Genomic DNA, 25,983 nt, shown 5'->3' on the forward strand with positions numbered 1-25,983 from the left:
CTAACAGAAACCAGTAATGATTTGAAACGAATGCTGATGAAAATTAAAGAGGAAAGCATAAAAACAGGACTACAGCTGAACGTCAAAAAGACTAAAGTAATGACAACAGAAGATTTATGCAACTTTAAAGTTGACAACGAGGACATTGAACTTGTCAAGAATTATCAATACCTTGGCACAATCATTAACCAAAATGGAGACAATAGTCAAGAAATCAGAAGGTGGCTAGGACTGGGGAGGGCAGCTATGAGAGAACTAGAAAAGGTCCTCAAATGTAAAGATGTATCACTGAACATTAAAGTCAGGATCATTCAGACCATGGTATTTCCGATCTCTATGTATGGATGTGGAAGTTGGAGAGTGAAAAAAGCTGATAAGAGAAAAATCAATGCATTTGAAATGTGGTGTTGGAGAAGAGCTTTGCGGATACCATGGACTGCAAAAAAGACCAATAATTGGGTGTTAGAACAAATTAAACCAGAACTATCACTAGAAGCTAAAATGATGAAACTGAGGTTATCATACTTTGGACACATAATGAGAAGGCATGATTCATTAGAAAAGATAATAATGCTTGGAAAAACAGAAGGAAGTAGAAAAAGAGGAAGGCCAAACAAGAGATGGATTGATTCCATAAAGGAAGCCACAGACCTGAACTTATAAGATCTGAACAGGGTGGTTCATGACAGATGCTCTTAGAGGTCACTGATTCGTGGGATCGCCATAAGTTGTGGTCGAATTGGAGGCACATAACAACAACAGTATTATTCGTTACCATCAGATAGGGTAAGATAGGGCATTTACTGACCCAGCTTAAAATGCCTGCTCCCAGTCCCTTAAGGCCTTATCTGATTACACAGAACACATAATACTCACTTCACACAGATGTACTGCAGTTTTGAAAAAAAGCTTTCACATTTAGAGTGGTCCACATCAAGTGTGCAAATGTTGTGCACTTATGTACCCACCTCAGGTTTTGCATATGAAAGCAATGAAGTACAAATATTATTGTTAAAACAAATAAGAAATTTAGAAGGCGATTCAAGATTGTTTCCTTCCTTCCCTCCCCCCACCTAATCCCTTTTGGGGAAAAACAATCCTCTCTCTGCTATGATGATCATGTAACAGCACCTCTTCATGTTCGTCCACCTCTTTTCTTGCTGCCTCTGGCAAAGGAGCTTTCTTCACTACAGCCTTGGGCTCAGTTTTGGCAGCCACCTTAGTTTCAGTCTTCCATTCAGCCTTGCCTTCCGCTACAGCTTCAGCTTTCTCTTCTGCTTTGTGTTCAGCCGGCGAATGTTGCTTGAGATCCAGCTTAGGTTCTGCTTTGAGTGCTTTTTTCTCTTGAGCTGGTTCGTACTGAGAAACAGGTGTAGCTCCCCTCCTTTGAGGCTCTATTTTGTGTTCATTGGCCTTCACCTCAGCTTTTGGCTCTGGGGTACTTGGCTTGGCAGGCAACTTGGAGTCAGGGAATACTTCTTCCTCATATTCCACTGGGGGAGTAACTGGGGAGGTCCTCACAGCATAACTGTGGTAGCCCTGAAATAATGCAACGTCACCTTCTTGATGTATCCTCTCAAGGGGTTTGATCTCCATCTGATCAGCAGCAATCCTCACATGGCTATGTCGGCTGGGGCTCCGGGAAGCCGGCCTACTGCTGCCTGCTGACTTCTCTGTTGGTGCTAACAGAGCATTAGAAGGTGTGTTGGGCCTACTTTCTGTGCAACTCCCATCTTTTCTATGATCTCCGTTCCAGCTCCCGGTGCCCTTCTGGGAACTTTGCTTAGCTCGTTTGGCCTCAGGTGGTGTTCCAGCTGGTGAAGGTGTTCGAGCGGGGCTTTCCTTGGGTTTGGTGGAATCTTGCTCATCAGCCTCAGGGCTTTCTGGGGTTGTTGGTGGAGGTGGCTCTTCCACAGGTGGTGCTTCTTCAGTATTTTCTAGGTTCTCTTCATTTTCCATGAGCTCCTGGAGCAGTCGCCTCTTCAAGTATTCAGGACCTAGGAAAGGTACAAAGAGGTTTTGAGTATCACCAATAGGCAGTCAACTAAAATGAAATTTCAGAGGAATTAGAAGGCATAACAAAGAAACCCAATGAAGAACAACCAAGGTTGCTCCATCACAGCCACCTCACCCCACGTAGGAAACAGATGACTGGTTAAGGAAAAATTCAGGGGCAATTCATCAGTAATCCTACAGATGTGCTGAATGGGAAAAAATAAAAGAGGCAGATGTTACGAGCAGGAAGCTTTTAATTAAAAACAAAGTAGTCCTTAAAAGTCTCAATAGAGATTTGCCATTCTAGGCTGGATAGGCTGGTGCTACAACTGCATTTGCATTTTATTGAACAATAAATAGACAAATAAATATATTGGCTCTAAAACAATGGACAACACAGAAATCACTAGAATACAACAATCTGGCAACTCCAGGAAAGAAAAACTAGCGCAAAATCAACCTATGATAAAAGCCCTTTTTTTAAACTTGTACATGAAAGACATGAGTTCAATCCTAACTGAGCACCAATGGACTAATGGAGCTTTCATAAGTGATGCAAAGAACACTTTTTACTCTCCAGTAGATAGCTTCTGACTGTTATCAATATGATAAGAAAAGATAGATCCATTGTAAAATTGAATGTACATTGTGATTAATATGGATTTGTTGCTTCATTTGATTGCCTTGATTTGAAATTGCATTTCTCCCTTCCTTTTCTTCAAAAGGGGGCAATGGTCTCTCTAAAACTTTAAATATTCCTTGGCTTGGGGCCAAAGTACCCATTATTCATGAGAGAACTGAGATTGGATCTCCAAAAAAAAATATTTTTTTTAATGAAATACATCTGCAGGGAGGCTGCCAATTTAATCACAGCAGTGACAAGAGAAATGGTTTAATCCTTCCTCTCCTAACTGTTCCTTGAACAAAATAGCTTCCCTTCCACAATCTGCTGCCAGATTTGGAAACTGTTGCAGAAATGGGGGGAAAGGATTAACTTTCTCCACTGCTGAAAGGAAAACATGGGGAGTTCCATTCACTTTAAGGTAGTTTGGCTCTTAAAGGGCTGCTTTAGCTAGAACTGTTTTTCATGTACTTATTAAAGGCAAGCAGGCAAGCAGAAGCTATCATGCAGTTTCCCCCTTTAAATCTGTATTAACCCAATCCAATTATAATGCGAAAAGAAAAGGAAAAACCATCTCAGCTGCACTGTGCTCCTCCTTGTAGGCACTTTGCTTTGATTTTTTTTAGTGGGAGGGCTCTCTTTTAATGCCCCATCGCCTGCTCCCTCTCTCACTATGGCCCACAAAAGCTGCCACAGCCGCTGTCTACTTTGCCTTTTCACTCAGTCTGGGACAATGGAGAAGGGGAGGGGGTTCTAGTCAATTTCATTTTTCTTGTCAATTTCACACTGAGGCACTCTCCTGGCTTCAGACTTGAACCAGAGGGGGTAAACATGTAAAATTAGAGGGCAGGGCCACAAGGAAATAGCAACACTAATCCTTTCCAGAGGAACGCCTACTAGTATGAATGAAAAACAGCGGATTTGAAGCTACCAAGTGTGGACCTTGCAAATCTATCACAACAGTAAAAACAGTGTCTTTAGTATGATGGTATGCTCCCATGTGGATAAGCCCTACAGAAAATATGCATTTAAGAAAATTCTAAAAGTTCTATTAATATGCATCTGGGTATTTTTTTTTAACCTAAAAGCTGTATCTCAAAATTTGGAGAAGTGCAAAATTTAAAGGATAATTACATTCCAATCTGCACATTAGTCCAGATCAGGTTAGTTCATATAAGAATTCACATAGAGCAAATCCCTTAAGCTTCCCTACCTAACAAGCTTGTGGTTGGGCAGGTGACATCACACGTTCAAAGTTGTCCAACAGGGAGGGGGGAACTCTTATACACAGACAAGGAACATATCAGGAAGAAGTATTCAACCTAACCTTCTCCCTGATGTATTAGGGGTGGGCCATGATAGAAAAGATGGCAACAGACTTTTCTTTAAAAATCCAGGCCTGCCCCAATCTCATAATATAAAGTAAAGAGGATCCACAGGTCCGCTTCTGAGAATTTTTAGCTTCAAATTTCAAGTTGAAAGGGGATTTGGAACCAGCCTCTTAACTTCACTTGTTTTGCTGTTATCTGTTTTGCTCTTCCCAGCGACTGTCAGCTGCCATTTCCCACCTCCCGTTCTCCCTCCAAGTGAATCCTCACCCATGTTTTGTGGCCTATGCAACCCTGAATGCTCCCTCGTTGTCACTACTTGCACATGGGGTGTCAAAAATGGGAGGGGCATTTCTACCGCAGATGCGGGGTGGAGAAGAAATACAATTTTAAGAACAAAAAACAGCATGGTGAAAGGGTTCTAGCCCTCCACACACACACTCCTCTTCCATTCCCCCTATAACCGTCTCCCACCCCCTCCAGCTTTATACATGATTGGGGCAGAGCCACATTTAGACAGGTCTACTGATGTCAAGTTTAGATTGTGAGGCTGGGCTTTTGCCCTGAATTTTGGAGATGAATAGCAGAAGGGGGGGCTGCCCTTCCCCCTCCCCTCTTTCTCATTTGGATGGGATTTTGAGGGGGATCAAAACTCACTGGCTTTTTTTACTCCTCTGTACTGTCAGCTGCCATTTTGACACCCCCCCCAATTCCCCAGAATGGCATGGTATCATGATGTTGCATTGTTTCCAGGGGCACTGTTGGAGAAAATGATTTTCACCCACCCATCTACTGAATCTGATGGGCAGTCGATTCAGGATAGATGAAATAAACAATTCTTCACACAATGTATTAATGTATGGAGTTCATTGCCACAGGCTTCTATGGGTTGTATCCAATATAGTGCAAGCAGAGTTCCACTCATGCCATGGGACTTGCATTTCCTTTCCTCCCCCTGAACATCATCAGAATCTGCTACAAAGGCCCCTCATCCTCCAGAGCTGATTTTGAGGGTGTGCAGGAGCCTGGAGGGAACAGGACAGGAAGTTTTGTTGCATGCACCAAAGTCTATTGCAGCCTTTCCCAACCAGTGTGCCTCCAGATGTTGTTGTACCACAATTCCCATCTTTCTTGACCATTGGCAATGCTGGCTGAGGCTGATGGGAGTTGTGGTCCAACAACATCTGGAGGCACACTGGTTGGGAAAAGCTGGTCTATTGTGTGAGCGGAGCTGCAGCATTGATACAGTCCTAAGGGTTTAAAAAGAAATTAGACAAATTCATGGAGAAGTGGTCTGTCAGTTGCTATTACTTGTGACAGTTAAATACTATATTCAGAAGTATACCTTGGTGTTAGCGCAAACAATGTGGAAGAATTATTACCCTCGGGCCATGCTTGTAGGGTTGCCATATTCCAGTCCCACAAATCTGGGCTCCCGACCCTGCCGCGGATCATGAGAGGTAGCTCCCAGGCGCACACACCCCACTACGCAGGCCCACAACGCCCTCCTGCATGCTCCACTTACCTCTCGCCTGACAAATGCAGGTCGCTCTGCGGGCGCAACCCCGCCATTAACCAAGATGGCAGCCGAGGCTTCCCTAAAGGGCTGATGTCCCTGCCGCCATCTTGGTTGATGGCAGGGATGCCCACACGTAGCATGCATGCGTACCATCAACCAAAATGCCAGCAGAGGCATCAGCCCCTTAGGGTAGTCTCAGCCGCCATCTTGGTAAATGGCAGGGTTGCACCTGCAGTGCTACCAGCATTTATGTCAAGCGAGAGGTAAGTAGGTGGAACATGCATGTGTGCCGTGGCAGGCTGGCTCCGGCCCTGAGCACTGCCCACCTTGCCCTCCCTGTGTGCCTCTGTTCTCCGGGCCATCTAATGGGCTAAGCGGGCACCTGGTAGCAGGGCTATAATCTGGGTAAAACCCGGCTAAACGGGCAATATGGCAACCCTACATGCTTGTGAGCTTCCTAGGAGGATCTGGCAAGCTACTTGGGGAGCAGGATGCTGAAGTAGATGGGCCTTTGGCCTGATCCAGCAACGCTCTTTTTATGCGCTTATATTCTTAAGCCTCTGATAAAGAGACAAAAGCAGACCGGATCTCTCTTTTTTTCCCCAGTTGGCACCCTTAATATATACTCTAATGTAGGAATGGGGAGCCTGTGGACCTTCAGGTGCTGCTGGGCTACAGTTCCCATCATCCCTGATCACTGGCCATGATGACTGGGACTGAGAAGCTGGAAGCCAAGAACATCTGGATGGCCAGATTCCCCACCCCAGCACTAATGCAATCCATGGCTAACTGTGGCCCACTATAAAGTGTACAATCACAGCATTCATGTTAAAACAAAATCTTGTACGTTACAGAGAACCCTGGGGGTACACACAGTATGTAAGCACATAGCTGCTATTTCAAAAATGTAAGAAGCAGCTCTAAGGCTGGATTAAATGGGACTTACTCCTGAGAAAAAATGCGTAGGATTGAGCCGCAAGTGTATTTCTTCACTCCAACAAATTAATGGTATAATTTAGATGCTGATATCTGGTCAGTCCTATACCATAGGGGCTCAGGAAGAGGAAAACGATAAGATATTTATTTTAGTCAACCTGCCCTGCCTGCAGGCTCCTGTCAATCATAAAAAGACTCATTCAGGGCCATTTATTTCTGGCTGCAAGGAGGCTTTTGGAAGCTATTTCTCCTGTTGCTCAGGCTCCTCAAAATAGCACTCAGCAGACTGACCATTCGTAGTCTCTTGCCTCTCAGTTTGTGACATCTTCATCCGAATAAATCACACACAAGCACACAAATCATACACACACCCATTAATGGACTTTAGTATAATATATGCTAAAGCTATTTTTTTATGGCACCCACTCATTTCTATCCTTCTGTTATCTCAGAATATATATTTTTTCACAAGTATTTATCTATAAAAAGATTTTAATACTGCAATTTCATTTTTAACGAATCAAAGTGTTTACAGCAATTAAAATACAAAAAAACCCAGTTTATCAGCTGACGATTATGGAAATTATTGTTTGCATAAGCCTGATGGCATAGAAAAGTTTTCAGCAAACTTTTGAAAGATAATATAGAAGGTGCTTGCTAAATCTCTAGAGCCAGTGTGGTGTAGTGGTTAGAGTGTTGGACTACGACCTGAGAGACCAGGGTTCAAATCCCCACCCAGCCATGAAGCTCACTGGGTGACTTTGGGCCAGTCACTGCCTCTCAGCCTCAGAGGGAGGCAATGGTAAACCCCCTCTGAATACTGCTTACCATGAAAACCCTATTCATAGGGTCGCCATAAGTTGGAATCGACTTGAAGGCAGTACATTTACATTTATTTATGCTGAATCTCTACTGGAAGAGCATTCCACAGGAATAGGCCAATGACACTGACAGTTTAATTTCATGTTGACATCAGATGAGCCTCATCAACTTGCGGGACGACCAATGATGTTCTCTCAGAGGATCTCAGTGATAAAGCTCGGATTTAAGGGTTCAGGTGGTCCCTAAGGTACCCTGAACCTAAATTGCTGAGGGCTTTGTAAATCTTCTCCGATTAATCTGCTGAAGTCTTCTTAGGCTGCAATCCCTGTGAGAAAGACCTATTGAACATAATGGGGCCTTCTTCTGAGTAAGCATGCATAGGAATGCACTGTTAGTTGACTAATCTACTTATAGAGGCTTCAATCCTATACACACTTATATGGGAATAAATTCCATTGAACTCAATGGGGCTTACTTCTGAATTGACATGTATAGAATTGCACTCTAAATCAGGTAAGGGTTGCAATTGTGTGTGTGCGCGCGTGCGCGCGCATGTCAATGTAATTTTATTTATTTATTTATTTGATTATTTGATTTATATCCCACCCTTCCTCCCAGCAGGAGGAGCAATTTATACATTCAAGACTATTTTAGGGAAGGATTAAGCTTTAAGTGCTATATTCACTTGCTAAAAATATGTAGTCATTAAATACCATTTTTGGCTGTGGGTTATGGAATTATCATTGTACAATTTTTACTGCAAAGATGAAAGCCCAGCTTTGTTCTACCTTTCTCTGTGTGTCTCATGTATCTGTTAATAGGACACTCCACCAGCATCTTCATAACATAGGAACATAGGAAGCTGCCTTATATCGAGTAAGACCATTGGTCCATCTAATTCAGTATTGTCTACACTGACTGGCAGTGGCTCTCCAGAGTTTCAGGTAGGAGTCTTTCCCAGCCCTACCTGGAAATGCCAGGGATTGAACCTGGGACCTTTTGCATACAAGGTAAATGATCTACCACTGAACTACAGCCCCCAAAGAAGGTATACCACCTATTATTATACAAGTCAGTGAGCTGGGCATAGAGCAAAATACCTCTACAGTTTGCCTACTGCTAATGTAGAGATACTGAACTTCACAGCTGCTTTTATTTTATTTATATTTCTGAGTCATACAAAGTATTATTACCACTTTAATGGTCTCAGAGAACTGCAGATTAAGTTACTAAACTGGGAAGGATGGCAAATACTTTTCAAGAGATTACTGTAGTCCAAAACACCATCAATAAACTGGAAAAAATGAACAGAAATAAATAGATTAAATGATAATAAGCATAAATGCAAGGCACTGCATTTAGGTTAGGGCAACCAAGCGCCACTGCAGAAAAAAAAATCATGTTTATGGATTAAAGCCAATAAGAAGATAAATATGAGCCAGGAGTGTAGTCATTGCAAGAAAAATAAATTCCATCAAACAGAGAAGGGTATTATGAGTAAAAGCATAGAAGGTTCTATTCCCACTTTATTTGGCCTCTGTGAAGTCTTTGTTTGAGTTCTGTTTCAGTTCTGGGGAAGGGCAGTAGCTCAGGGGTAAAGCATCTACTTTGCATGCAGAAGGTCCCAGGTTCAATCCCTGGCATCTCCAGTAGGGCTGGGAGATAACCCTGCCTAAAAACCTGGAGAGCCACTGCCAGTCAGTGCAAACAATACTGACCTAGGTGGACCAATGGTTTGACTTGGTATAAGGTAGCTTTCTATGTTCCTGAACTAAAAGCTGATCTACACATGCAGCAGAATAATTTGATGCGACTTTCCATGAGCAATACCATAGGGGTGGGGGGGAGATCCCATGCTTGAATGATCTCCCACAATGGCAACAAAACCCTCTCACAGAGAAAAAACTTGTCAGGAAGACACGTTCAAGGGTGGCAGCACTGTGATTCTGCTGCATAAGTAGCTCATCTCTTCAAGAAAGAAAGCTTCCCCCCAAAATAAAATAAAAGCAACAAAAATCTTGAGAAGTATGGAAATATGACAAACGAGGGAGGAAATTGTTTGCCTAGCTTGAAGGGAAGACTAGCAGCATGGGGAGAAACAGTCTGTTTTCTAAACTACTCCTTGGCACGGCAGCCACTCTTCATGGTGAAGATGAACCACTGCTATTCGGAGTAGCAACTGTTTTTATCACACACTTACAAACTGGCTATTTGGAGTGATGTGTTAAAAAGCACACTGTTGCCCGTTGCATGACCGCCTCTGCTCATAGTAAATTAGTCTATCCAAAGACACCCATTACTGGAGTTGAGATGCTGCATTGTTCTTTGCCAATGATAGCTCCACATACGGCATCAGGTGTGGGGCAGGTGGGCAAGGTTTGGGGGAAAAGGTCTCATGAACTAAATTAGGCCTGTGGGCCAGAGGTTCCCCACACCTGTATTACTGCTACTCCAAGGGCCATTTCTGATATAAAATTTTGTACTCACAAATAATAATAATAATGTAGAAATGTGGATATGTTACATAGGCATTCATTATGCATGAAAAATGTTCTGATGATGCATTCACAAATAGGTACGGCAGGATCCCTTTCATGGATCTGTCTGCAAAATACTGTAGTCCTCATGTAATCTTTTCACATGAAAATAAAGACCAGGAGTGGGGAACCTTTGGTCCTCCAGATGTTGCCCCACCACCCATGGCTAATGGCCAAGGATGGTCACACCCACACACACACACCCACACCACACCACACCACACCACACCACACCACACCACACCACCCCCCACCCCCCACCCCACACACCACACACCCCACACCCCACACCACACACCCCACACCACACACACCACACACACACACACCACACACACACACACACCACACACACACACACCACACACACACACACACCACACACACACACACACACACACACAGAGAGAGAGAGAGAGAGAGAGAGAGAGAGAGACAGAGAGGAATGTGGGAGTTCCTTCCCTGCTGAGGAATGTGTATGAATATCTCAACTATGATGTCTGCTGGGTCGATCACATGGGGTTTCGCTGATCAATAGATACACCTACACAGTGTTTCAGGTCATTTGACAGCAAAGCTGTCCAAATTATGGGCTGCCCAAATTATGTCACAAAATTAGTATGAGAAAGCAAATGAACCTACATTGGGAATTCCAATTTCCTGTCTTTTCTATGCTAAAAATAGCCTGGCGTTCAATAGGCAATTTAAATGACAGCTGATACTCTCATGCCAAGATCACATGACCTTATTGTTAACTGTGAGTGTCACATATTGCTTGTCCAACATGCCAGCCACAGGATGACACTTCCTCCCTTAAAGGCAGCAACAACAGAGCATACACATTTTGATAGCCAAAAAGGCATACAAGAGGACCTCTGCCACAGTGGCACAGCCTTAAAATAATCTGCATGGACTTTTTTCCTTGAATCTGCAGAATATCTGTTTGAGTTTTCAGATCTGAAATAATGACTTCTGATAAATTCTTTTTATTTTTGTTCTAAGCAGCTAGCTCATTTGAAAATCACTGTAATATACTGTGTAGTACTCCAGTGAAAGGTAAATCAGGCAACATGATTTAGTGCAGGGGTGGAGAACCTGTGCCCTCCAGATGTTCTTGGAGCCCAACTTTTATCAGGTGCAGCAAGCAAGGCCAGTGGTCAGAGATAAGGGGAGTTTTAATGCAGAAACATCTGAAGGGCTACTGATTCCCCACTCCTTATTTAGTGGATAGCAAAGGGCTTATTGACAGTATACTAAACGGTACAATCCTATGCATGTTTACTCAGAAATAGGTTTTCAGGCGAGAGAGATCATCTAACTATCCATCAATATAGGTAGCAAGTTCATCCCATGTCTGGGCTAGGGATGTAAGAAGACATTGTTTTCCATGTCGCCATATATTCATCATATGCAGTACTGTTTCTGTTCCACTATGGTTCATTTTCCACCAAAAAGTATGTAATTTATCTTGCTATCCACTGCAGTGAAATTACATAACTTACATAATTTAATTAATTATGTATATTACATAACTAGAAAAGACAATAATGCTGGGAAAAACAGAAGGGAGTAGAAAAAGAGGAAGGCCAAACAAGAGATGGATTGATTCCATAAAGGAAGCCACAGACCTGAACTTACAAGATCTGACCAGGGTGGTTCATGACAGATGCTCTTGGAGGTCGCTGATTCATAGGGTCGCCATAAGTCATAATCGACTTGAAGGCACATAACAACAACAACAAACATAACTTATGTTGTCATTATGTTATTCCACTCCATTCATATCAACACAAATGAAATGCAAAAGTATTATTTGCAGACTGAAGGTAACAACAGCAAATACTGATCCTATTTGCTGGATAGCTTTTCATTGTGAACATGTGATGAATAAGTGAACATCAGCAATTCCCACTCCTGTTTTCATTGAAATTCTCTGACATTCCTAGTGTATACCAGGTAAGATTCAGCAACTACATCTCCTATAGCTACAATCCTGCCAGAAAAGCATGCTTAGGAAATGGCCTACAGCACAGGACAGGATCAAGCAGTTATTGCCATCTTGTTTTTCACTTGGCACAGGGCCCAGTTAGGCTAGAAAAGCCACATGCTGTCATTGACCTGGCTGGGCAGTGCTCAGTCTAATAAAGAATAAGAGTACCATTTTAAGTGTGGAATATAGGAATCTGCCTTACACAGAGTTGGATCGTTAGTCCATCTACCTCAGTACAGCCTACACTGAGTAGCAACTGCTCTCCAGGGTTTCGCACGGGACATTCCCAGCCATACCTGGAGATGCTGGAAATGTGACCCTGGGAACTTGAGCTTCCAAACACATTCTCTAGCACTCACCTATGGCCTTTCCTTTGCCTGCAGTTTCCCTCTGAGAATCCTCTTCCCCAAACATTTTTCTCCATGCAGATGTTACTTCTGTTACCAGGAAAAAAAGAGCTGGAGATGCAGTCTGCTGAGAAAAGCATGAGGGAAAGGGTCCCACACCCCTCTTCAACTCATGCACGCTGCATTTTAAATATTCTTCCTCAAACACTTCTAAGAATTGCAACGTATGTACTGTGCCACAGTAACATCTAGTTTGGCCTTTGGTTTTACTCTGCTTAGTATCTTGCTGTTGATGAGAGGCAGTAAGTGAGAGCTGGAGTGGAAAAGCTTTCATTTCCTACCTGGCTGATAGAAATCCGGAGACAGTTCCCTGGCCATTGACCTGGCTAAAGTGGATTCGTTGTTAGCTGCCAGTGCTGCTTGCTCGGCACCTTCTGACTTGGCTTTGGCATGGGCAGTCCTGTGGAGAGAGCACCATCATGGCATTTAGTATCTCTAGTGGCTACCAAGTTCCTCAGCCATTTATTCTCTTCCATAACAAATGGCTTCATGGTCACAGTCTTGCACAATGGCCAATTCCTGTATACAGATTACTTTGCTTAAAAAAAATTGTTCAAAAACTAAAATAAAAACACCATAAAGAATAACACAGAAAGAAAAAATATAGGTATCACTATATATGATAAACAATTATCCAGCTTATTAATTAGAAGAGCCAGCTTTTGTATTTTTATTACATTAATACATATTTACATTGTAGTATTCTTAGCAAAGCATATGGTTTGGCATTTTCTTGTACATGATAAACTCTGCCCCTCAATAAACTGGTTAATAATTTGTTTCCCTCCCCGTACTCTAACTATATTGGTCAGTTTGACCATTTGGACCACTTCCCATACCTTCATTATCCAGTCCTGCAGTATTGGAGCATTTACTTTTCTCTAACTATAATTAATGACCATATGAGCAGTAGCCAATAAATGTACTACCATTTCTCTGTCTTTAGGAAGAACTAAATCTTTTACATATCCTAGATGCACAACTAACAGATTTACTGGTAAATTATACAGGAATACCCCGCTATACGGACCTTCACTTAACGTACACTCGCTTTTACAGACATACTCCATACTCCACCATGCCCCTGTTTACATACGCTTGCTTCACACTTACGGACACTTAACGGTGCGTGGGGGTGGAAATAGATGCGATCGTGACACCGCAAATAAGCTGGGAGGCACGATCGCGATCAGCTGAGAGTCACAGCAGCGCAGCAGTAGAGGCTTTAGCGTGGGGCTTTGAGGCTCCGCATGAAGGAGAGGTAAAAAAAGTTTAAAAGGGTAGTGCTTCACTTTAAGGACATTTTCGGTTTACGTACTTGCTCTGGTCCCATTGAGTATGTTAATGCGAGGTATTATCTTGTTATACTCTCAATTTCCATTAATATAGTTCCTTGTTTACTATCCATAAAGCTAAAACATTTGCTACCTACAATTACTTGTCATATTTAGAAAGTAACTTGCAATTTGATCCCTAAAAGGTTTATACTGGCATGACACCTCAAGTGTGTTTAGCAGTCTGCTTGAAAAACCACCAAACTCCCAGGTTCTTCTAATTATAAAGATTACAGATGTCTTCCATTTGTATCAAGCAATCATCACTGAGAAAAGCAGTGGGGAACAGCTGCAGCACTGGGGGACTGGAGAAGACCTGCCCTGGGAGTGAGTACCTGAGTATTTGGGTGCTTGCCTGCCTGCCTGCTGTCTCTTGAAACAGCTGAGGTCCCAGGTAAGTGCTGCAAGGACTGGGACCCCCTGCCTGACCCTGACTCCAGAAAGAGGCTGCAGTCAATCTTGCAGCTACTTGCATCAGTGCCTGGCTGGGTCAGGGGGCATAAAAGCATGGCTGCCCTTGGGCTGCGGGTCTGCCGCTGGTGGGGTTACTCCTTGGGAATCTTGAAGGTAAGGATGCTAGGTCCTTCTATTTTTTTAAAACCAATCTAGAGATTGGTAGTGGGAAGGGTATATGGTGCATGTGTAGTTCCTACAAAGGGTGCCTGTGCAGAGAACTGAACAATAGGAGAAAGTCACCAGAAGTCTTCAGAGTGAGAGTCTGCAACTAGCAGAAGGCTGGCCCTCCCTGGATGTGAGATAGGGGGAGTAGATGTGTTCTGTGTGAAAGTTATTGAGTGGGTCTGACTGTTCTCAATTCTCTCAGTAGCCTACTGGAATAACTGATTCAGGTAGGTTTGTTGGTGGGCTCTGGTGTCCATATCAGGTGTTTAGGACAAGTCTTAGTAAGGAAGAACATTGGTGATGCCTCCCAATTTCAGTGATCATGGATAGAGGGAGGTATGGTGATGGGAAGGTGGTGAAATACCATATAAGACGAGGACAATGCTATCTATGCTTTGTTCCTCGCTCCCACTCCTCTCATGGATGGGTTCCTCGTCGCTCATCTGCAATAAGACCACTCTCATCCATGATCTGATCATGGATGAAACTGATTAGGTGTGAATTACCGAGACCTGGGTGGGTGAGCTGGGAGGAGTTGATCTGACTTAGCTTTGCCCACCTGGATACTTGGGTGGGAAGGAGCTGCTGTGGTCTACAGAACTTCCATATCTATCACCAGAAAACCACTCTGTCTTGGAACTGGCTGTGAGGGCCTCCACCTGGTGTCGGGCCAAGGAGACAGTAAACTAGGGTTGCTGCCGGTGTACTGTACACCCTGATGCCCGGCAGCTTCTCTGACCGAGCTGGCGGAGGCTATCTTGGCTGTGGTATTGGAGGAGCCTGGAACAATAGTCCTGGGTGATTTCAATGTCTATGCTGAGGCTGCCTCTAGTGTTCTGGCTTGGGGCTTAATGGTCTCCATGACGATCATGGGCTTGTCTCAAGTTGTCACCGGCCCGAAGCATAGGGCAGGGCACACCCTCGACTTGGTTTTTGCTCCAGATGAAGGGGTGGTCTGGAGATGGGTGGTGGTGGATGTCACCCCATTGTCATGGTCAGACCACTTCCTGGTGAAGTTTAGACTTACGGCTCCAATCCTCCCCTGCAGAGGTGGCAGATGGTCCACCCCCAGAGACTAATGGAATCCACAGGATTCCTGAATGCCCTGGGAGAGTTTCCAGTAGATAGAGCAGATGACCCTGTTGAAGCCCTTGTCACACTGTGGAACAGCGAGGCATGTCGGGCTCTTGACATAGTTGCCCCTGAGCACCCTCCCCCGCACTGTGGAGCCCGTTTTGCACCTTGGTACACCAGTAAGCTAGGGCAATGAAACAGGCTGGATAACGGCTCAAGTGCAAGTGGCTAAAGACATGCTGTGAGGCTGATAGGGCACAAGTAAAATGCCCACTTCTCTGCCACTATCACATCCTCAAGTAGATGTCCAATTGAGCTTTTCTGTATTGTCAAGGGTCTGTTGACATCAACTCCAGGAAAAGAAGTTTTAGAACCTTTGGAGGCCCACTGTGAATTGTTTGCAAGGCACTTTGAGGGTAAAGTTGCTTGCCACCGTAGCAGTTTTGATGCCCCATAATCTACTGTAGCCCCAGTGAGGTGGCCAGTGTAACATCTACTGCAACTTCTTGGGATTGGTTTCAGTTGATGTGGCCTGATGATGCGGACAAGGTGCCTGCGATGATGCAGCCAGCAATGTGTCCCTTGCCCTTCTTGGCTTATTAAAGCTTGCTGAGGGGGTTTGACTGAGTGGATCCAGGGTGCGGTCAACATGTTGTTGTGGGAGGGAGTGGTTCCACCCACCCTGAAAGAGGTAGTGATCTGACCGCTTCTGAAAAATCCCACCCTGGACCTATTGGTTTGTGACACTACCACCTAGTTGCAAATACCCCGCTTTTAGGGAAGGTGATCAAGGGGATTGTGGCACAGCAATTGCAAGTACTCTTGGATGAAACAGATTATCTTGACCGGGTTCAGGTCTGGTAATGGGACTGAATAGGCCTTGGTCGTCCTGATTGATGACCTTTATAGGGAGAAGGACAGGGGGAGTGCAACCCTGTTATTCTTACTTGATCCCTTGGTGGCTTTTGATACCATTGACCATGGTATCCTTCTGGGCCAACTTGGTGAGATGAGTATTGGAGGCACTGTTTTACAGTGGTTCTGATCCTATCTCCAGAATCGTTTTCAGAAAATAGCAGTGGGTGATCGTCTTTCAGCCCCCTGGAAGGTGTGCTGTGGGGTGTTGCAGGGTACACTCAGTGCCAGTAAACCCAGATTTATTCCTGTGCCTAATGGAAAGATATCAATTTCAAGTTTTAGATGCAGCAAATTTAATCTGAAGGTCAGCAGTGGCCCCACGAAACCTCAGGACTTTGGAAAAGAAGTGTCTGAGCTGAGTGTGTGCCAGTGTGTGTATTTACCTAAGTAACAGGCCTTTACCCTGCTTTTAGATCACTAAGACTTAAGACTTAGTAAAATAAGAAAAGCTACTTTATTTATAGAAATACATAGATAAGACATACCTAGTTCTAACTAACTAGCTAAGTTGAAGGTGCAATGCCCAGACTTCAGTATTGCCCTCATGGCTGAGGAGAGAGAACAAAGACAAAGATGTCTCCTCTCTCCTATGACAGTCAAAGAAAAATGACAAAGGAAGGAGAGGCAGGTCAGCTTCCCTGAGCATATCAGTTTACAACAGAAGGAAATTAGGTAGAGAAGAGCACAGGTAAAAGTAAGCAAGCCTATCCAGCTGGAGGACCCTAACTCTGTCTTCCTTCTGGAATACAAACGAAAGAACCCCAACAGGAGTTGCTCTTGCCCCACTTCCAACACCTCCAAAGTACTGGGATAGGAGAGTGCTGGTAAAATCATTCCCTCTAATTACAAGCTAGTCCATTGCAATGGAACTCCCTCTTCCTCTTTCTGATCTTGGCATTTCCCTTAAGCGCTAGAGACATAAGTTTTGATTTGGCAGAGCTGCTCCTTCTTCTCTCTCCCCACACTCTCTGGCATCTCGGTCCAAAAGGTATTGTGAATCATCCTGTTCAGGCAACCAAAAGGGTATATCAAATGTGTAGATATGGGGAGTGAGATTGCAGGGGCATACCAATCCCTTCCACCAAGGTCACCAAGTTGCCCTTCAGATGTTTTTGGATCCCTGACCACTGACCAGGCCTGACAGAGTCTGAGTCCAACAACATCTGAAGGGCACCATGTTGGTGACCTCTGCCCTAGGTTAACTATGTGCTATGTGAAGACGTGAAATTTTCAAAGGCACTTTGGTACCTACATCCTAATGAAACATTTTAAGAATCTCACATTAATCACTTAGTGCATAACATCCCTCTCTGGCCCCCAGCAATGTTATTTAGATAACTGGAAGGACATTCTGTTTCTTGACGCACAAATCCCACCACACTTCAGCTTCCTTTGTACCGAAGGTACGATTCTCCCTATTAACCCATTGAGAGATATCACTGTCCTTTGAGGGCAGTCCTGTCTGGGAATGTTTTCAGCACCCTGCATCCTCTTAAAGAAGCCCTCCAGCTCTGCAAGCATTTGGAGACATTTGGCTAAGGAGGTAGAAATCTGCGGTTTTAAGCCCTGACAGCTCACAGAAGGCCCCCAAGAAACTGTAAACAGACAGAGCATCTCCTTTTTTGGTAGTATATAATCAGTGTGATTAATTCCACTGTAATCTGTGGGAGGCCCTGTGGCATACTTATGTCTTTTTGTGCCTGAAGAACTGATGTTGGATTCAGAGTGTCCAGGATAAGCAGCACAAGATGGAAATCAATCTTTACCCAGACGCTTGTGAAAGCTTTAACTGTCCAAAGAAACTCACTGAGGAGAGGCACAGCATGATAAACCCAACCAGAGCTGCCAGAGTACCAGGAGTACCACTGTACCAGGAGGCAAAGATATATGGAAGCAACAGGTTGCTCCAGATGGCCTATTGATTCAGCATTCAATCTGATTTACTTGCACAAAGCTTGTAAGGTGGTTCGACTATGTCTCGTCTTTAGCATGCATTTGTTCTGATTTGTTTGAGGTTAGACAATAATGAGCTTTCATCCTGTTTTGCTTGGCTGGTGTTTGCACAGCTTTCTGTTAATCATTCATTCATCCCACACTTTTCAATCTATTTTCCCATCACTTTCCTAACTGCAAAATGCCAGTTTCTTTTTAAAAGTGGATTTGTTGTACTAGGATGACAGACAGCTTTAGTCTTCAATCCAATACACTTACCTGGGAGTAAGTCCCATTGAACGTAGTGGAGCTTATTTCTGAGTAGACATGTACTGGATTGCAGCCAAAATCCACTTTAATTGCACAAACCTACATTTCCAGTATGCATTTGAATCCTTCCTGCAAAATAGTCTGGAGGCATCCTTAAATTTCCAAATGCAGAAGCTACTACATGCTGATTGAGACAAAATGTTACCTAGCTTGTATGAGGCAGAAATGCCACATTTTGGGGGAGGCGATTACAGTATGCCTACTTATTTACGAAGAGAATTAGGAAGATAAGTAAGTTACCTTACAGTCCAACCACTGATGTATCTAGCTCAGTACTGTCTACTTCATCTGGCAGAAGCTCTCCTGGGTTTGAGACAGTTTTCCCCAGCCGTATCTAAAGATGCCGAGGATTAAATTTAGGACCTTTTGCATGAAAACATGTGCTGAACCACTGAGCTATGACCTTTCTCCCAATTCAAAGCAACGGTGCTGAAATCGATTTCCCAAAATGTTTCTTGCACTTTACAAGGAAAACACGATACATTCCTTATTACTATTGTTCTACAATCCCTTTGTCTAGATCTATTTTATAAAGCCCAGAAGATAAGCAATCCACTGTGTCTTTGATGAAAAGCACCTATTCCCCCCCCCTTTCTTTTTCTCTTGAAAATCCAAGAAAAAACGGCAAAACTCAAAACTTCACATACTGCATTAATCTGGTTGGTCTTAATGAAGATATTGTTTAACTGGCCTTGTGAATTCCAGAAAATGTCTGTGAATCTTTCCGTTCCCTTTTGTTCTCTAGTAATTACTGTTGTGCTGGAAATTTCCTCTGTGTTTTTTAACCATTCTCCATCAATTAATGAAAAAAGTGCATTTGAAAATTATCAAAAGGAAGAGAAAATGTTAGTGAAATTCTCATGGATGGGATGCCGGTTTTGTGTTGTGCTTACCCTACTTTCAAAGTGGCCAAGGGGTTTTGTGAGTGCTCTTTATTTCATTCTACAAATTTCATTCTCTAGTGGACTGCATTATGAGGCCTTCATCGGCTGCTTTCACCTCCTGAAAACCCCATAATGTCTTTGGCTAAGCTTTTCTCTAAGAGCAGGAATTGGGGAGGCAGTCTGTTGTGCTCCTGCCAGCTGTGCCTTGTCTTTTTATTTCAATGAAATCTTTTTATTTTTAAAGAAATCAGCGTGGAAAGGCTTTTTATAGGATAACAAGAAGGACCTCCTTAAAAACAGTGGTGACTGGTGACCATGGCTGTGCGGCAGTGGAATCTGCTCCAGAATTTAGTCTGAACTTTCAAGGACTAAAAGTTCAGACTAAAACCTGGAGTGGATTTCATTGCCTCACTGACATGGAGCCACCAGCCACCACTGCTTGAAAGCAAAATCAGCAAGTGCACCACTCTCAGACACTCAGCAGTCACCCTCCCCAACCTCCTGTTGTGTTGATTAAAGCTCAGAAAAAGACATCATGGGGTAACTCCTGTGGGATTTCTTTAGATCTGGAAGCACAGCTAGCCGGGGAGGCTGCAGAATGCTAGAGAAATGTTTTAATGGAAAGGAATACATACACACCTTCCATGAGAACCTTGCATCAATAAGATAAACTCAAGTCCATACCCACCAAAATTATAAAATTCTAAATCATCCTGAAAATGAGGCAGAAAAGCAGAAGCGTATTTTTCAGGGAAATAAATACGTTGAGAAATTGGAGGGCAGGTTTTAGCACAACACTACTAGTAACTATCAAGGTTACATGCACTAGAATATCCAGTACGTAGACTTGCAGTAACAAAATTGAATTCATGAAATGTCTTTGTATGTCACATAGGTCAGTCATCCATTCTGCCCCTACCTGATCACTGTTTCGCCTCAATCTATATCTTGAAACAGCTCTGCAAGATGGCATTACATCATATCTGACAAAAATGAACCTGGCAACCCTTGCAATCTTCAATGCTAAAAAATGAGCATAGAAAAGCATGGAAGTTGCCAATATGTTATTTGCTCACCTATTACACTGTGGCTGCATAGACCCTGGAACAATTCTTTATTTTTGCAACACAAGAACATATCCCTGATGTTATGTAGAAACTGACTTACAGTGATTCATGGTGGTAATTTAGGGAAATAGCAAGCAGTTCATTATTCTTTCTTGACTAATTTTCACAAGTGGCAACATTGCAATAGAGCCTAGCATAACTGGATCATTTAATTTTAAAAGTGTGCATTAACAAAAAAGTGAAGGTTGTGATATGGTGCAAACACCTCTCTTGCTTTTATTCAAAACACCTAGTATTCCATCTACATAACACAGCTACCTCAATGGAAGTTCAAATAGCAGGCAACATGTTTCTCCGTTGATAACTATAAGGTCAGCCTTCCTCAGTCCTTAGTGACTCCAGAAAAATGACAGCAGAGAAACAACTTGGCAATAACATCAGATGATCCCTTATTATGCTAATCTTCAGGCGTCTCCTTGCACAAGGGTTCTTTCCTCAAAGGCTGCTGTATTTAATGCTTATCAGCTGCTGTCTAGAACCTATCACAATTGCATTAGTCCGCCTTAAGCGATATCTTCCTTTTAAGCACATACACAAAAAAGCAACAATAGACAAAGCCAGGGATGGATGGAGAAGTCATAGTTAAGTCTTCCTACTATAAACAAGGACTGAAATACTGTTTGTGCTTAGCGTAAGGAACTGAGAGAGAGAGGCGGTGATGGGAGTCAGCTGTATAACAAATTATGGGCAGTAAATTTAAACTTGTATTGGTACGAGATCAAAATGCAGATCTTATGGGATGAAAGAGGCACAGCCACCATCAATGGTCTGGGGCAGCTAGCAGGATGGCCAATTACATGTCACCATAATGGGGTAGATTGGGACTAGGAGCACCTCCAAAGTGTCATTATCTTGCAGGAGGAATTCAAGTGCATATCAGAACTTTAAGTTTGCACAGTTAAAGTGGATTAAAGTGCTTTGCTGTTCTAGAACAACAAATCCACTAAAGAAAGCAAACAGACTTTTGCAATGAGGAAAGTGATGGGGAAATGCACTGAAAACTATGGGGTAAATGAATTATTAATGTATAAACATCCCACAAGCATGAATGTAGAGTGAATGCTCATTGTTGCATATCCACCCCATAAACAAATCAGAACAAATGCTCAATAAAAGACCCGACGTAGTCTATCTGCCATGTAAGCTTTGTGCAAGCTAGGTAGACTTGTGTGCCTGTTCATTCTCCTGTGCAGGTGCTAACCGTTGATGTGTAAACTTCAAGGAACCCTTTTATGGTTCCTTATCTTGAAGAAGTTGTCTGGACTTGGACTGGACAGCTTTTCCAATAGAAGACTGACAGCTAGGGATGTAAAAAGAAAGCAACCTTTTGAGGGCCACATGCTAGGGCTGGGCAGGCCAGAGACAAGAGAAAAATGGGCAGAGCAACAGGTGTGACATTTATCTCTGTGCAGTAAAAGTCATAAGCTTCTACATATACCTCCTACACTCCATACAATCTTTCAGTCCTCCATCCAGGCGAGCAAGAGGCCATTATCACAGTTCAAGGTCACACTCCAGCTTAAAAAAAAGCACTCCAGGAGGGAGCAGAGCTGAGAGCCTGGCGATTTGGGTGTTGCCTAGGAAGCAACCTGAGGGCCAGACAGAGAGACCTGGAGGGCCAGCTTTGGTTCCTGGCTTGAGATTCCCCACCCTTGCTCCAAGGAGCCCAAGTGTTATACATGGTTCTCCTCCTCATTTGATCCTCACAACAACCCCTGTGAGGTAGGTTAGGCTGAGAGGCAGTGACTGCCCCAAGGTCATCCAGTGAGCTTCATGGCTGAGTAGGGATTTGAACTGTGATCTCCCAAGTTCTACTCCAACATTAAAAATATATTAACAAAGAGTAAAATCAATTAGTACAAACAATACTGGAAGAAATATAAAGCACAACACCATAAACCAATGAAAGTGGAAAAGAAAATGGACTGCCTTCAAGTCGATCCTGACTTATGGCAACCCTACGAATAGGGTTTTCATGGTAAGCGGTATTCAGAGGGGGTTTACCATTGCCTTCCTCTGAGGCTGAGAGGCAGTGACTGGCCCAAGGTCACTTAGTGAGCTTTCTGGCTGTGTGGGGATTCGAACCAGCACCTTAACCACTACACCACACTGGCTCTCTACCAATGAAAGTAGAGAGAGTAAACTCAAAAGCTCTAAAAGGCCTCAGAAAATAGAAAGATTTTCACATGACAATGAAGGCAAAACAGTTGTGGCACCAGAATAATCTCCCTGGGGAGGAATTCTGCAGCTAGAGTGCATAACACAGGAGGCTGGTGGCCACTTGCCCATTGCCAAAACAAAGAAAAGGCATCCTCAGAAGAGAGGACAAACAAGGTCACAGATTTGCATACAATTTGCATTGCTTAATTTATATGTAGAGGTGCACATTTAAAAATAACTATAATTTAAACAGAAATATAATCTATCTCACCATAGTGACCGGGTATGACCTGTGACCGTGTGTGACCTGTGTGTGCCAGCTCAATCTGCTATCCAGTTGCTAACTGTTGATGGGCATCTTCAAGCCCTCTGCTCTCCTTTCTTAGGGCCCTTTATTTTTAAACCAGACTTGTTCTTCAAACTTGGGACAACTTCAAATAGATGACTGTCCTCTGTCAGCCCCGCAAATAAATGACTGCCACCCTGTCCTGGTCATCATCTGCCTCATTTCCGAAGGCAGGGGGACCTGGTGAAGGGTCTCAGAGACTGATCTTAATACACTGGCAGGCTCATGTGGGAGTAGGAGGTCCTTAAAGTACCTGGGAACTACACCACTTATGATTTACTTACTAAGTTGTCATATTTACAGTTGAGCCTGCAAACTCGGCAAACTCAAGGACTGGGTCACCACATGTTTTATATATTCTTCTTAGAAGCCAGGTTACCTAAACGACAGCCTTGCCCCATATATGCCTATTTGGCAACCGTGCTCCTCAGATGAGGCACTACGGAGAATACTGTATGCCCCAGAGGTATGTATTAGAAACCAAGCTTTTAGTGTTGCTGCTCCAGCCCTCTGGAATCAGTTACCAACTGAAATCGCACAAGTGCCTAGTGTCTGGATAGTCAAGACAGCTATTAAACACATTTTTGTTTAAGAAGGCTTTCCTTAAGTGTGACCCAATCATATAAATCTGCAAATAAACATTAATTAATTAACTGGCACTCATCTCGCATCAGTTGTTGCGTTCAAGCAGCAGACCTTGAAATAAATCAATCTGCTGTGAAACAAACCAGTACTTATTGTCACAATACCTCTCCTCCCATAGTATTGGCCTTCATTGGATGATTAGTCAACACATTTAACTGGAGATTTCTCCCAATGAACAAAAGTACTAATGTACATGGGGGAGCTGAGCAACTTCCCCTATCACAGCAATCCCACACATTAAATCTATTGTAGTATAGCAAGCATGGCCTTTCTTCTCCGTATGTGGGTGCACATGTTGAGGAATTTCTTAAACTCACATCTCATTATGCTCCTTGATAACAAGTTTACCTGGCTTAGAAATAGCCTATAGTGCCCTGAAATTGATGGCACCTGGCATCATTACAGCTTGGGCAGGAAACAGAGGAAGAGGCAGGTAGCCCAAGGGGCAAGTGGTAAGATGCAGGAGCAGGACCACAACCATATGCCAGGTGCATTACCTTGAATTGACAGGAGGGAGGAGTGTGGAGGGGAGGACAGCATGAGGCTATCACCTCCCTGCAGTATGATGGGTCTCCAGAAGTGAGAGGGGAATGACAGCTTTCACTGTCCCCTCCAATCCTGCCTTTCCCAGATGACTGGATCAGGCTTCAGAGGCCTAGCTCTCCTCCCTCTGAATAAAAACAGAGGCCTACACTTCACAGTAAGAGATTGAACAAATGGGCACCCAGCCAATCCTAGGGGAAAGTAACACTCAGTGTTCTGTTCCCTAAATTAATACTTAGCGTGAACATCTATTTACTTGTTGATTGATTTTCTTTCTGTCCTTCCTTTATGGACGCTGGCAGTCTTTCCCAGGTCACACAGACCATTTTGAATTTCCCCATAATATCTGACACGTCTAACAGTGTCCTACTTGTTCCTCTCTCAGCTTCAGTGTTCCTCACTTGTAAGCTAGGAGTATTAAGTGTTTGCATTTGACCAGAGTCTCTGTGCAGCTCTGCTGGTTGGTTTTCCAGTTTTGTGTTAGAATCCCTAACCTGTGTAACTCTAACGCAGATATGCATTTGCAAATTCTAAGGGAAATCTAATTTGAAAATTTCCCATATCCTAATGGGATGGATTAGATCAGGGATGGGGAAACTCCAGCCCACAGACCAGATCCTTAGAGATTCCTATCTAGGTTACACAGCCTCTCCTCTCCACCCCCCAATCCTGGCTTCCATTCTGCCTGCAGAAGGAGAGACTTCTCCATCTCTCCTGTCAGCTTGGAAGCGCAGAAAATTGCAAGTGCAGGTCCCAATACAGACTGGATCCCTGGTGTGGTGGTAGGGAGCTTTGCCCCTTGCTGTGGTTCCGATCTGGATCAAGTGGCCCACCCCTGATATTTCCAGTTGGGAAACTTTCTATTCATTCTAATGGGAGTTTTCCCCCCCAATGCAAGTTGCAGGTACAGCACAGGGGAAGAACTGGATCAAGAGCGCGTAAGGGGGCAAAGGGTTAAAATCCTCTTACCCCATTCCCCATGCCAGGGTCCCAACAGACAGTTCATGAGATGGATTTTAATCTAATCATTTGATTATTAGCTGTGTCCCAAGCCACCATTTTGCCTTTGGTTCTGCCCTCAAGCCACTATTTTTTACCTGCCATCAGTTGGTGGACTTCGGGGTCTTATAAAAAACATATGCCTGAGCTCTGCCCACTACTGGGCACTAGGGATGGGTGAATTTATCAATTATGGTTTCTCTCAATTTCTCATTTTCCCACTGTTAAGTTTAGTTCTCCACATTTCCATATCAGTTTGCATTTAAAAACAATACAAGTGTTCATGAAATTTCAGCAGCATTTCAGTACAAATTGATCCTAATATACCTATCTTTGTATGCAATTTTGCCAATTATACACATTTCTGCAAAGCAGCTTTCCCTTATATAATGCATTTTGCACACACTTTACCCTAGTATATGCATTTTTGTATACATTAGTTGTCCAAACTGTATTGCAAAATTTGAAGAAATGCAAATTTCAAAGGATGACAGTGTTTCAGTTTGTGTGTTATTTCGGAAAGTGTGAATTAGGTAGGTTCACCTATAAATGCAAACTGAGTTGAATTTTCCTCTATCCTTACTGCTTGCCTAGAGCATAATCACTCCAGCATTGACTTCAAGTGGCTAGCTAGGATCTTTACTCATTGCACTATCCTTGTGTGGAAAAAAGAGAACCTGGATGAAAGGAAATACAGTCTTTTACCACAATTTCAAACATTGTAAACTAGCCCTACAGAGCCAGTGTGGCATAGTGGTTAGAGTTCTGGACTACGACCCGGGAGAGCAGGGTTCAAATCCCCACACAGCCATGAAGCTCATTGGGTGACCTTGGGCCATTCACTGCCTCTCAGCCTCAGAGGGAGGCAATGGTAAATCACCCCTGAATACAGCTTACCATAAAAACCCTATTCA

At 43.5% G+C, this 25,983-nt stretch overlaps 1 protein-coding gene and 1 non-coding gene across 4 annotated transcripts in view; both read right to left on the reverse strand.

Annotated features, from left to right (window-relative positions):
* JPH2 (junctophilin 2) overlaps nucleotides 1-25,983 on the reverse strand; it is a 126,591-nt gene that overhangs the window by 18,086 nt on the left and 82,522 nt on the right. For all 3 annotated transcript variants that reach the window (XR_009763409.1, XM_061631400.1, XM_061631399.1), the window contains exons 3-4: nucleotides 12,438-12,556; nucleotides 1,132-1,997 (exon numbers count right to left, since the gene is read on the reverse strand). Coding sequence is in view for 2 of the 3 variants with exons in the window: in XM_061631400.1 (XP_061487384.1) it covers nucleotides 1,132-1,997; nucleotides 12,438-12,556 (985 nt within the window). In the remaining variant the exon portion in view is untranslated. The remainder of the gene's footprint in view (nucleotides 1-1,131; nucleotides 1,998-12,437; nucleotides 12,557-25,983) is intronic.
* TRNAT-UGU (transfer RNA threonine (anticodon UGU)) lies at nucleotides 8,191-8,263 on the reverse strand. Its single transcript has one exon. It is a non-coding gene; the product is annotated as a tRNA-Thr (tRNA).

This window comes from Rhineura floridana, chromosome 6, assembly GCF_030035675.1.
Source record: "Rhineura floridana isolate rRhiFlo1 chromosome 6, rRhiFlo1.hap2, whole genome shotgun sequence".
NCBI lineage: Eukaryota > Metazoa > Chordata > Lepidosauria > Squamata > Rhineuridae > Rhineura > Rhineura floridana.